We start from the raw sequence: 13,526 nt of genomic DNA, 5'->3' as shown, positions 1-13,526 counted from the left end.
TTATTTAAAATGTTTATTAGCAACGGCGAGCTTTCAAACCACCCCGGTTTTGTGTGTGAAACCCTCGTTCAACTGTGAGTACCTTTGACATTTCTCTGTCATAAATTTAGAACGAACAGTTCGTAAATAACCAGTGCTTCAGAGTGAATGTTCCCATGGCTAGTTAGGTCGAGCAAGTGACGGCTGTATCATCACAGTCACGAAAGGGGCTACTAGCTAACATGACACATCTTGAGTTATTACAACAACAGCGTAGATGAGCTAGTTAACGGGCTATATGGCATGGTCATTGCACCACAAATAATAAAAAGTAATGATTTATATAAGCGAATACATGGACCCTATCCATCGCTGACAATCTCTTCTGAAATGCTTTGATTGTTTTAACGTAACGTTAGCGAGCTTAGCTGACGTTTACCTGGGAAATAATACAAGTGCTGAATTAAGTTGTACTTTATATCTTATTTTAAATATTCGTTTCTGTTCTGTGGACGTGCTTTCCTACATTTTATAACTTTGACAAACTCGTCACTTAGGTGGCTAACTGTTAACAGTTTAGTTAGCTACTCGCGCATAAAGGGCTGCACCTTTGATGCTCCCGAGATGTCGTCATCATGGTCCTAAAGCCATCCAATAGGGTCCAGCTGCAGCGCCGGAGAATCCTCTCACTGGGCAAGCCTGTGGCAGCCAAGTGAGCGTGTGTTATTGGATTGATTGATTGATTGATTGAACATTTTATTAATGTCCGCCTTGTTTCGAACTGGTTATGCTTAGTCAAGTCAAGTCAATAGTTTTATTTGGCACGGCATACAAGCATACAGTGAAATGCGGGGGGTCTCGCCCGCAACGATTGTGCAATAACTGTGAATAATGTATATTTCAGTAGATAGTAAATTATAACACTACCTTAGGCATACTGCACCTTATGTGACACTGTGAATATATTTTTCAGCTAGTTAGATAGTAAATTATATTGACCTATTTGTTTACACTGCTTGTGTTGTTGTTACTACCTGTACCCCCCCTTCCCCCATGCTGCTATGATGCCTGAATTTCCCCAAGGGGATCAATAAAGGAATATCTTATCTTATAACACAATAATGCAGTAATACAATAATAAGAATCCAATAGGATGAGAATAAGATATTTGTGCAATAATACAAGTAATAAGAACAAGACATAACAGGTGGTAAGCATGGTAAGACATGCTAAGGTCCTGCGATAGTGCAATACACTGTTAGCTACGGATGAGGCACTGGGTCTTATGTACACTACTATACAATGCTATACTATACAATCTACAGTTATACTATGTGTCCTTGTGCTAGCTTGCTATCCATCTGTTTACTATACAAGAACCACTCCCGTTCTTGTTTTTAAAGTGACCTTTCATTGTGTAAATTGTGTAAAGTGTGAGCGTGTGCAGCATGTGTGTGTGTGTTCATGCTAAAGTGACTGCTAGTGTGTGAGCGTATACAGTGTGTGTGTTGTGTGTGTGCTCATGTGTGCTTGTGTGTGGAGAGTTCAGTGTTCAAGACTCTGATGGCCTGGGGGAAGAAGCTGAGCTGAAGTCTCTCTGGCCTAGTTGCTGGTGTTCGCAGGCGTTTGCCTGAGGCCGTTAGGCCCCCTTTCGGAGTCGGTTATGCTTTGAGTTTGGAATCAGGGCTGGTGGTCTATCGCCCTGCTCTAAAGATAAACTCTAAGCATAACCGACTTCGAAAGAGGGCCTAAGCATAACCAGTTAGAAACAAGGCGGACATTAATACAATTTTCAATCAATCAATCAATCAATCAATCAATCAATCAATCCAATAACACACGCTCACTTAAAACAGCGCACCTGGGTAACAGTACTGTATATTTTAATATCGTATTATGTCACAAATGTAACAGTACTAAATACCTGTATGTCATGTATGTCCCTATGCCATAAATGTCATGTATGTTGTGTATGTCATAAATGTCACTATGAATTGAAAATGGGGGACCCTGATGTATTGATTGACAAGTTTATTAACAGATTGCAGAATGGGTACAGTACAGCTCAATACATACAATTGTTAAGGGGATGCAGACCAGAGAAAGACTTTCGTTTTGTTTACATCAGGGTCCCCCATTTTCAATTCATCATAACATATATGACCCAAAGCTGTAAAGCAATGTGAATCACTACCCACTTTCAAAACCACTCTCAAAGAACACCTACGGGAGACTGCAATTCGAAACTGGCCCCTGTAAATGTCCTAACCCAACCCCCTCCAATGTACAGTAAATTACCTAGTATGGTTGTCAATATTCCAATGTACAGTTTTGCTTGTACAGTTGTACAGTGTCCCCCCCCCCAACCCCTCCTTACATGGGGGACCCTGATGTAAACAAGACGAAAGTCTTTCTCTGGTCTGCATCCCCTTAACAAAATTTTGTGTGTATTGAGCTGTACTGTATTGTACCCATTCTGCAATCTGTTAATAAAGTTTTCAATCAATCAATCACATACAGATAGACAGTACTGCTACATCTATACATTTATGACATACCAGATTTGCAAATACAGACGAAAGTCTTTCTCTGGTCTGCATCGCCTTAACAATTGTGTGTATTGAGCCGTACTGTATTGTACCCATTCTGCAATCTGTTAAATAAAGTTTTCATTCATTCATTCATTCACCTCCGAGCTGCTTCTATAGAAAGTAGGTTCGTGGCTGCCACAGGCTTGCCCAGTGAGAGGATTTTCCGGCGCTGCAGCTGGACCCTACTCTACGCTGCAGTCAACACCACGGTTGCAGCGTCTAGCTTTTAATCGGGGGCATTGTCAAAAAACCAATGTCCCAAATCAGGTAAGAAATATATTTTATATGGAAATGCATACGATGCAAAAGACAAACCCGAATCCATCCCTTATACGATGGTGACACTATTGCACGTATTAAAAGTGTGCAGCCGGTCCTAAAGCCAGCCATTTTGAGTTTGTAAAAAATAACTAGCTAGCAAGCTAGTAGCGTTAGCCACCTATAGCCCGAGCGAATACATACCAAAGTCCAGTTGTTTATTATAATATTGCCAAAATCTCGCCGTGACGCCTGCCCTGGATTTCTGTTGATTCTCATCATAGGGAAACTGATCTGTCACGACAGACACGCGTTTATCGTCGTGCACATCACATTTGCTCTCAATGCAATTGCCTTGTTGCCAACTTCCCTTGGTGGCATCAAGCGTTTAGCTTATTGTCCCTAAGGTCCTAATGCCAGCCATTTTGTGATTTGTCCCACACGTCCACATTATTATTCATATGTCATTGCAGCTGGTATTTGGTATCAAATCTCACAGTAATATTAGTCTGTGTTTTGCTCTCTCTCTGTCCTTCTCATCAGACGCTTCTTTGACTGTTGAAAATCTTAATAACTACTTCACGTCCATCTCAATAATAGTGTTGGACCATATCTCAGTAATACTAATGTTTGACTTTTTTATTTACTGTTTACTAATGCCTTATTCACCCCCCCCCCCCCCAATGACAGCATCACAAAGACATAAGAGAAAAGGGTAAAAAGATGGCCTCTCCCCAACCTGGGATTCCACCTCTGGCAGAGCAGTGCACACCTCTGGCTGCTCAGAGTGAAGAGGGCCAACGACAGGAAGACGTGCCGGTGACGGAGCAACCCGCCAGAAAGCGAGGGAGGGGCAGACCTCCCAAGCATTCCTTCAAGTGCTCCGCCTGCCAGGAGGACTTCGCCGGCCCCTCGGCCCTGCGGAGCCACAAGCTGTCGGCGCACAAGAAAGAGCGCCTGCCGCCGCAGCGACACGCGTGCGCCCAGTGTAGCAAAGCGTTCTCCAGCAAGGCCCAGCTCTCCAAGCACGAGCGCTCTCACTCGGCCCAGCGGCCGTTCCCGTGCCCGGACTGTCACAAGGCCTACAAGACCCAGACGGAGCTGCGTAACCACAGCCGCTCCCACACGGGCGAGAAGCCCTTCATCTGCACCGAGTGCGGCAAGGCCTTCATGCAGGCCATCTGCCTGAAGATCCACATGACGCAGCACAGCGGCGAGCGCCCGTACTCCTGCCGCGACTGCTTCAAGAGTTACCCCACGCTGTCCAAGCTGAAGGTGCACCAGCGCGCGCACACGGGCGAGAAGCCCTACTTCTGCGCCGAGTGCGGCAAGAGCTTCGCCGACCCCTCCGTGTTCCGGAAGCACCGGCGCAACCACCAGGGCCACCGGCCGTACGCGTGCGGCGAGTGCGGGAAGACCTACACGGAGCTGAAGGACCTGAAGAACCACGAGCGCTCGCACACCGGCGAGAAGCCGTACCTCTGCTCCGACTGCGGCAAGGCCTTCTCCCGCTCCTCCTCGCTGGCCTGCCACCAGCGCATCCACTCCCAGAGTAAGCCCTACCACTGTGAGCAGTGTGGCAAGGGCTTCACCCAGCTCTCCTCCTACCAGTCCCACCTGCGCACCCACTCGGGGGAGAAGCCCTTCCTCTGTCCGCAGTGCGGCAAGATGTTCTCCGACCCCTCGAGCTTCCGCCGCCACCAGAGGGCGCACCAGGGCTTCAAGCCGTACCCGTGCGACAAGTGCACCAAGCGCTTCCGCCAGCCGGCGGACCTGGCCGTGCACGAGCGCGTCCACTCGGGCCAGCGGCCCTACAAGTGCCAGAGCTGCGACAAGGCCTTCGTGGCGTCCTGGGACCTGCGGCGGCACATGCTCGTGCACACCGGCCTGCGGCCCTTCTCGTGCGCCGAGTGCGGCAAGTCGTTCGCCGAGCGCTCCAGCCTCAACAAGCACCGGCGCGTGCACTCCGGCGAGCGGCCGTTCAAGTGCGAGGAGTGCTTCAAGTCGTTCGTCGTCTCCTCGAGCCTGCGCAAGCACGAGCGCACCCACCTGGCCGAGCGGCAGCAGCAGCAGGAGGTGGCGTCCGGCTCGGCCTCCGGCTCGGTGTCCGGCTTCCCCGCGGACACCACCCTCCCCCAGTTCTCCTGCGCCAACTGCGACGCCACCTTCGGGACGTGGGAGGAGGTGCAGACCCACGAGGCCCTACACATCGCCTCCAGCCCGTCGGCCGCGGCGGCCAAGCTCCTGCCGCTGGGGCCGCACGTGTGCGAGACCTGCCAGGCGGAGTTCGCGCTGCTCGCGGAGCTGCAGGAGCACGAGAAGCAGCACCCCAAGCCCCGCCCCCACGTCTGCAACAGCTGCGGCAAAGGCTTCCTCAACAAGGCCGGTCTGCGCAAACACCAGAAGATCCACTCCGCCAACAAGTCACACAGCTGCCCCCAGTGCGGCAAGGCCTTCCTGTGCGCCGCCTACCTCCGCAAGCACTCGCGCACGCACCCGGGACCAGAGGCGGAGGCGGCCACGGACCTCACGGAGCTGAACATCATTCAGCACACGGACCCTCTTCCCTCTCCGCCCCCCCACATAGAGGTTCCCACCACCATTGAGCCCAGTGCAATATCTCTGGCTGTTCCTGTGACTGTGGCTGCCTTTCAGACCCTGCCAGAGTACTTGGTCAAGGAAGAGGGACTGTAACATTTATATATTTTAAGCGATTTCAGAATTACAATTTCAGGCTTCGGATCTTTTCAGAACGATTGGCCTAATTTTGGACAACGGTTGGAATTACAGATGGATCAGGTGGCAAACCGGTTGGTTCCCAAGGGGATCAATAAAGGATAATCTTATCTTACTTTTCAAAATAGCTTCGTGGACCTTCGGATACTGAGGAGACATTCGGATACTGAGGAGACATTATACTGAGGAGACATTCGGATACTGAGGAGACATTCGGATACTGAGGAGACATTCGGATACTGAGGAGACATTCGGATACTGAGGAGACATTCGGATACTGAGTAGACATTCGGATACTGAGGAGACATTCGGATACTGAGGAGACATTCGGATACTGAGGAGACATTCGGATACTGAGGAAATCGTTGTAAATTGCTCATGGCTTTCCATTTTTATCGTCCTATGATTTCAGATATACTATTTATAGTGTTCTCATGTTTTATAAAATAAGACGACAGTCAGCTGTCTTTAAAATAGTATCATGTCGAACTGTTGTATTTGTCACGTTCACTTATTGAGAGCACTTAGCCTAATTATTATTTTACGAATATTCTGCTAATCATTGTATCAACTAATCTCACTAATTGTTGTAATTTATGCAAAAAAAACAAAACAAAGATGTAACCTGTGATACTGTGCTTTGAGTCATGGTCTGTCATAAACGCTCTGCAGTCTGTACATTTACATTGTGACTAATCAAGTAAACGTTTTGACACCGACTTATTTGTGTAGGCTAATTTATCTGGAATATTAATATATGAATATGTCATTCAAAAGTGAGTCAAAGTCTGAGGAAGCAGAGGAGGCACAGTATTTGACCCATCTCAAACCCCACCCTCTTTTCTTGATCCTCCAATCACAACAACTGTCACTTCCCAGAGTCCAAAGTTGGTGATGATGGCCTATGTGTGTACGAGGTGATGTATTACGAACTTTTGTGTCTTAAAGAAACGCGCCAACATTATGGAGAATGCACCTACAGTCTTCTCCATCGAGAAGATGGATACCAATTTCCTCTCCGTGCGTTGAGTAGAAAGCTAGCCTAGCTTGGCACAAATGAATGGAAGCGGATACGGATCAGCTAGCCTAATTGTTGGCCAAAAACACCTCCCAGTGCTTTTAGGCTAGTGGTCTGTATCCGCTTCCATTCATTTGTGCTAAGCTAGGCTAGCTTGCAGCCAGATAGCTTTCTACTAAACACACAGAGAGGAAATTCCTATCCATCTTCTCGTCTGACTAGAGAAGACGGTAAGCGCATTTCCCATAATGTTGGCGTGTTCCTTTAAAGGACGACTCCACTTTTTTTTGGAAATTAGCTTATTTAACATCTTCCCTGGAGTTAGACAAGAAGATACATACCTTTTTTGTCTCTGTGCGTGCATTTTAGCTTTGGGAATAGACGCTCCGTTAGCATAGCTTAGCTTCATCACTGGAAGTGGGGGAGGACAGTAGCCTTACAGTGCCTTACAGTGTATTGCAAGGTCTGACATTGACCAAACTTGATATGCATGACCTTGGTGGGCTCTAGGTCAACTCCTGAAAAGGGGGTCAATGTCAGACCTTGCAATCAAAAGTTAGGGGGCTAATAACCCTTGCCATAATTTCAGTGCGCCCCCTAACTTTTGATTGCAAGGTCTGACATTGACCCCCTTTTCAGGAGTTGACCTAGAGCCCACCAAGGTCATGCATATCAAGTTTGGTCAATGTCAGACCTTGCAATACACTGTAAGGCACTGTAAGGCTACTGTCCTCCCCCACTTCCAGTGATGAAGCTAAGCTATGCTAACGGAGCGTCTATTCCCAAAGCTAAAATGCACGCACAGAGACAAAAAAGGTATGTATCTTCTTGTCTAACTCCAGGGAAGATGTTAAATAAGCTAATTTCCAAAAAAAGTGGAGTCGTCCTTTAAATATATACAAGATCAGCTATGCTGACATCTAAAAGAGCTTCATTAAATTAATCTGGCCTAAAAAGTACAGTGTATTTTTCCTTTAGTAAAGCACTGGTTTGGAATGTGTGGAGGATGTCATCTGGTCCAAGCAGATTCATTCAATCTGTATTTCAACTGGAAAAAATCATTGAGGGCAACGCCCCTATTTCAAATGATGTTGTGTTGAACATATTAAATACATCATAAATATAATCTACAACAAGTGCAATCATAAAGAATGTGTACAATCAATTAAAACAATTACAGATTATGGTGGAATGTAAGGCGGCTGGGTGGCGCAGCGGAGATTGTGCTCGTCACCAATGCAAGAGACTCCGGTCTCGAATCCGGGTGTCAGCATTGCCTCCGGCTTGGGCTGGCCGTCGTACTGGCTCATTGGCAGAGTCAGCGGGTGGAAGTCGATGGGTGGTAATCTGGACGCTGTGGACAGCGACTCCTACAGGTCGGTTGGGGGACGCCTGCACAGCAGAGACAGGAAATGGCAAGGGTAGTGTGAGCCTCCCACACGTTACACCTCGCCAATGAGAGTCCGCGCTGGCAGGTGAAAAGATGTGACGGGCTGCTTCCTCGTGTACCGGAGGGGACACGTGATTCAAGGCTTCTATCCTCCCTACAACCGACCAGTGGGGGGCATAGTCGAGCAACGTTCAAGGCAGGGGAGGGGAGAATTGGAAACACGAAATTGGGATGGGAGAAAAATAAGGAGAAAAAAAAAGTGGATCAAAAAAAGAAAAAAGATTATGGTGGAATGTTTGGTGATCAAGGATCTAAACAGTATTGAGCCTTAGAGTTTGTTGTATGATGTTCCACGTGTCGGGAGCACAGAAGCTGAGAGCCATGTATTTTCCCAGTTCACCATGTGAGCCGTCATTCAGGACGTGAGGGGTACAACTGGCAAAGTTTAAAAGTACCACGAACGACAGCCAGGCCACCGTGTCCTCCGGCTGTCATTCTGATTACCAGTCTATACACTGTTGATTAAAACTGTAAAAACTATACGACTTAGTCAGATCAATATGTATCCTTGATCTGCTGGACTTGCAGGAGTGTATGTCATTGAAGGCCTTCTTCCCAAACACACCCCAGAACCTGCTGGCTAGATGACGGTTGGTTGGTCTAGGAAGGGAAATCGATAACCAGCGGAGGTCTTATTATCCAGATTCAGATTATTTTATTGTCACTGTTTTTTTTAATGTACATACATTCAGAAAAACGTGAGATGCTTGTTTTTCCTGACTCCTCAACCGTGGTCGATTTGTAAACATGGTACACAACATATATTCTATCTATAGAAACTATAACTTAAAGTTATAACTATAAAACGAAACAATACACACCATATATTCTATCTATACAAACTATAACTTGAGTTAACTTATAACTAAACTAAATAAGCTATAAATAACTAAACTATGAAACTAAACAATACACAATGTATATTCTATCTATACAAACTAACTTAAGTTATAACTATAAACTAAATAAGCTATAAATAACTAAACAAAAAATAATACACAACATATATTCTTCTATCTATACAAACGTATACAATACAAAGTATCTGTTAGCAGCAGTGTGTGTATAATTAGTGTGCTTGTGTGGAGTGTAAGTCACGGTGCTTTTGTGTGCACTCACGTGACGTATTGAAGCCTGGACCTGTACCCTTTAAAAAGGACGCCCACCCTTCCTTTGTTGTTGCCTAAGTAGGATGGTAGTGTCGCTGCTCTAGAGCAGGGGTTCCCAAACTTTTCAGGCCGGGGCCCAGAAAATAAGGCGTCAGAGAGCCGCGGCCCAATGCACATCGTCTGGCTTTTTTTTTTTTTTTTTTTGCCAGGCGACCGATTTTTTAAGCCAAATATCACTTCAATCCTATTAAGTTAGTTCAAGTTAGTTATTAATTTATATGTGCTATTTATGAGAGGGCTAACTTGTTGCAAAATAATAATGATAATAATAATAGCCTCATTAAAATACTATTGTTGCTTCGGTTGTTTTCAGCGTTTTATGTGCATAATCTGTTATTTAGTTTGAAATGTTCGTTGAAATAAGTAGATTTTTCGTTTTTGTTTATTTATTAAGTTAATATAAAACCATATAGTCACATTTTAGAATACAATAGAATATAATTTTAGAATACAACTAGAAACACGGTCCTGGCCTGCTTCTAAGTTCAGTGGCCTGACAAAAAAAAATTTAAATAATTTTTTTTTTTTTTTTTTTTTTTTAAATCATCTCGCGGCCCAAACGTGGCTGCTCGCGGCCCACCTTTGGGTCGCGACCCCGACTTTGGGAACCACTGCTCTAGAGTGCCCTAGAGAGGAGGGCTTCACTCTAAATATCACAGTATTGGGATACACCCCCTTTCACAGTCGCATGTCTTTAATTTGTCTCCCCACTCTCTAAATCTCCCCTCCATCACTTCCTTTCATCTAAAACCTTTATTTAAACTCAAAAGGCTACTGAGGTTTCCCTCATTTACAGCCATGTTGAGTGTACATACAGAAATAAGCAAAAGAAAAGCATATAAAATCATAACAAAGAGACAACAAGACAACAGTAGAGCAGTCGTCTGGTAATCGGAAGGCTCCCGGTTCGATTCCCACTCCTCCCGGGCAGTGTGTCCAAGTGTCCTTGAGCAAGACACTTAACCTCTAACTGCTCCCGATGAGCAGGTTGGTTGGCACCTTGCATGCGGTCGCCTCTGCCATCGGTGTGTGAATGGGTGAACGCTAGGAACAAAATCTTAAACCGCTTTGGATAAAAGCTGTTATATAAATGCACCCTTTACCATTTACAAGACGAGGCAAAGAGCAAGGATAACAAATCAATTGAAACACGTACAACTTGATTGACAAAGGTTGGAGATCAAGGTTTTAAACTATGCAACAGAGGGGAAAATCTCAAGCTTTAAGGACTGTTGGAGTTTCATGATCTAGGATTCTATGGGCATCATAATGAAATGCAGATTTACCCTGTGCAGAGCAAACTCTGGGGACCTTAAGGACCAGAATGGGACCAGAATGGGTTCAATGGACCAGAATGGGTTCCATTGAAGTGGATTTAATGGGTACAGTCAATAAGAGGTTGTGGTTTTCATCAAGTCGGCATATTTTGTGAAAACTACCAATGCTTATATAGGCTTACGGTAACGGTATATACCACTTTAATACCAACACACTGATCCTTTAAACCCTGGTTTCTTAAACTATGGATTAGGAGTCAAAATGGGTCCACAGGCCGTCTTCTGTGTGGTCCCTCCCACAGTACAATATAGTAACATGTTTGATGTGTCCCACAACAACGGGGAGGGGTCTCATTTGGGTCCCTGATTGACAGGTTTAAAAGGGACGTAATTATGGAAGCTGGTTTCGCTTAGTCTTTGTATGGATTTGGTCCGAAGTGTTATCCAGTTTTCATATTAACGAGCCTAGACAAGCTGTTCAGAATTATAGCTTGTTGTGACGGAACACAAGCGATAAATAAACTGCAATTAAAGGGGCAGGCCACCCTAAAATATATTTATATTTAATCCATCCAGATAGTTTTGGTGTGATTCCAATAGTTTTGGAGCTATCTGCCGTAGAGATGTCTGCCGTATAGAGATATCTGCCATCACTCCAGTACAATGGAGCTGAGTGGCACTTGGTTTGTGGCGCTCAAAGCACAAAAAAAGCCACAGTCTTGAGTGCATAGTAGTATAGACATATCATAGCATAGTAGGTAGTGATATAGGCACTTAAAGGTCAACCTCCACGTTGTATTTTTGTTCAATAAACAATGTGGACTAGGCCAACAGTGGCTTTCATGAAGAAGGGAAAAAAAAGTATTGAAATTGACCCAGTTTTAGCGTTTTTATCAAACATTTTGTCTGCCCAACACAATCACCACGCACGTGCATATTTTAATCAATGGTTCATAACGTGCGTGTGTAATCGAAATGATCGTCACAACAGGTGCAGGACAACAGGGGGCTCACCAGGGGGCGCTGAGAGTCACACAGCTAGTGGCAGGCAGAGAGCCTTGCTACCATAGATATATGCTTGCTACTACTAGCCGAATGGAAATGTATCTGTTTCACCTCACTATTGCTCCGTGATTATAGCCATCCATCCATCTCTAAAGCTAACCACTATTTGTAAAAGCCACAACCACGTTACCATATTTGTAATAATGTAAATCATTGTGTCGTTGTACACATATTGTGTTTATAACGTTAGTAGATAACATAGCTTAGCTTGGTAGCTATTGTGCTAACAACATATCCGCCGCTGTTGTCGAGTCCACAAGCTCCTCCACGGGGACGGGGGCACACAAAGAGGAGAGAACCACCCGCAGGGACGGCGGGCTATAGGCTAACGTCAGTGAGTGTAGTGGTCCCGACTGCGTGTAGCAGGGACGGCGGAGATATAGGCTAACTGTGATGCACCGAGTGAGCCACCATTGATCTAGTACTATGACCTGGACGGACATAAGGCATACGTTTCCTGAAGTGACATCACGGCCGTGCTAGGTGCTAGCGTCTGATAAGCTTTTAGATTCGGCTCATTAATATGCACCTGTTGTCCTGTTGTGACGTCGGCGTTTGATACGCTTTTTTGATTCGCGTGTGCATGTTATTCGTGCGTGGACCTTTTTAACTCTTTCAGAGTGGCATTTCCGGTGTCAAATGGAAAAAAATAAATAATGAAATGATATACCAATGATGTAAACTACCCATAATTGATCAGTAGGGTTTAACCTGGAGGTTGGGCTTTAATAGGTATTTTAGGTGAACTGCCCCTTTAATCAACTAGCTGTGCTGTTTGGAGCCAGGAAGACGGCCTACTTAATATAGTAGTAGGAAGGAAATAATTTATTGAAAACGTGGTGTGTTGCTCCAAAAACAACACACCACGTTGTTTTTGACCTTTGACCAACTTAGTGTTGGTCAAAGGTCAAAGGTGAAGTGCTGGAAAATAAATACAATTTGATTTTAAACTAGTTTATTTGCAAAACTAAACTAAATTTGTCTACAGATTCAAAGAAGTTGAATAGAATTGTTGAAAATATATACGTATTATATTTATCTGATAGGCCTTTAGAAACCATGCTGATAGAAACCATGCTTTACGTTGTAAGTAAGGACAGAATCAACCAGCGTTCCAAATGCTCCTCCAGAGCAGGTGCTAATGTTTTGTATACAATGAGTGGCTGTTTTCCTCTGGGTTTTGCCTCCATATTAATCCATATTAATACTACAACCCTGTACATACATCTGATTAGCACTATTACTCAGTGGTACTAATTTATATACTTTATACCCAGTTTACTCACCTGTACATTGTATATATATTTTTTATAGCACTTTACTGTACATTTGCATACCTCTTTTCGTTGTACTGTACTTGTGCTGTATAATGTACAAATACAATACATTTTAATCTAATGTCATTTAGCTGATTTTTAAGAAATCATGCATTACAATGTAAAGAAGGGCAGAATCAACCAGCGTTCCAAATTCTCCTCCAGTCAGAAGAGCAGCTGTTTTAATGTTTTGTATACTAGTGTTCTGCATGTGTACACAGTAGTGGCCTCTTCCCTCCGGGGAACTGGCTCCTCGTGGCAGTGTTGTAGTCGAGTCACTGAGTCTCGGGTCTCGAGTCCCCAGTGTTCGAGTCCGAGTCCAAGTCTGAGTCACCAAAGAAGAGCCCGAGTCGAGTCCGAGTCGAGTCCCCATTACCCTAGTCCGAGTCCGAGTCCAAGTCATCAAGGTGGAGTCCACTCCACAGATCATGTCTGTTGAAGTTTGAGGTTGTCCCGGTCTTCTCTCCAATAGTTAGTTTACATATCGAACGTCTAGCAGTGCTCTTGCTGGAATTTGATGTAAAATCCATGTAAGCAAATGCACGATTCAGGGTGTCTCTTTAGGCATCTTAAGTACTGACCATGGGGGTATCGATGTGAATCCGCATGTAGGTGCAACACACGTGTCTGCCCTTGCACAAAATTAAATAATGTTACGGTATTATGC

At 44.9% G+C, this 13,526-nt stretch overlaps 1 protein-coding gene across 1 annotated transcript; it reads left to right on the top strand.

The window, feature by feature from the left end:
- Nucleotides 1-2,773: 2,773 nt before the first annotated feature.
- On the top strand, nucleotides 2,774-6,248 carry znf668 (zinc finger protein 668). The gene is made up of 2 exons (XM_084323831.1): nucleotides 2,774-2,837; nucleotides 3,519-6,248. The coding sequence occupies exon 2, from the start codon at nucleotides 3,552-3,554 to the stop codon at nucleotides 5,520-5,522; it is 1,971 nt and encodes a 656-aa protein (XP_084179957.1). The 5' UTR covers nucleotides 2,774-2,837; nucleotides 3,519-3,551; the 3' UTR covers nucleotides 5,523-6,248.
- The last annotated feature ends 7,278 nt before the right edge of the window (nucleotides 6,249-13,526 follow it).

Source organism: Notolepis coatsorum (genome assembly GCF_963971535.1).
Source record: "Notolepis coatsorum genome assembly, chromosome: 10".
Classification (NCBI taxonomy): domain Eukaryota; kingdom Metazoa; phylum Chordata; class Actinopteri; order Aulopiformes; family Paralepididae; genus Notolepis; species Notolepis coatsorum.
This window is presented reverse-complemented; position numbering and strand designations above follow the sequence as displayed.

What these genes read in the sequence shown, in the direction of transcription:
- znf668 (XM_084323831.1), top strand. Translation starts at nt 3,552, where the DNA reads ATGGCCTCTCCCCAACCTGGGATTCCACCTCTGGCAGAGCAGTGCACA.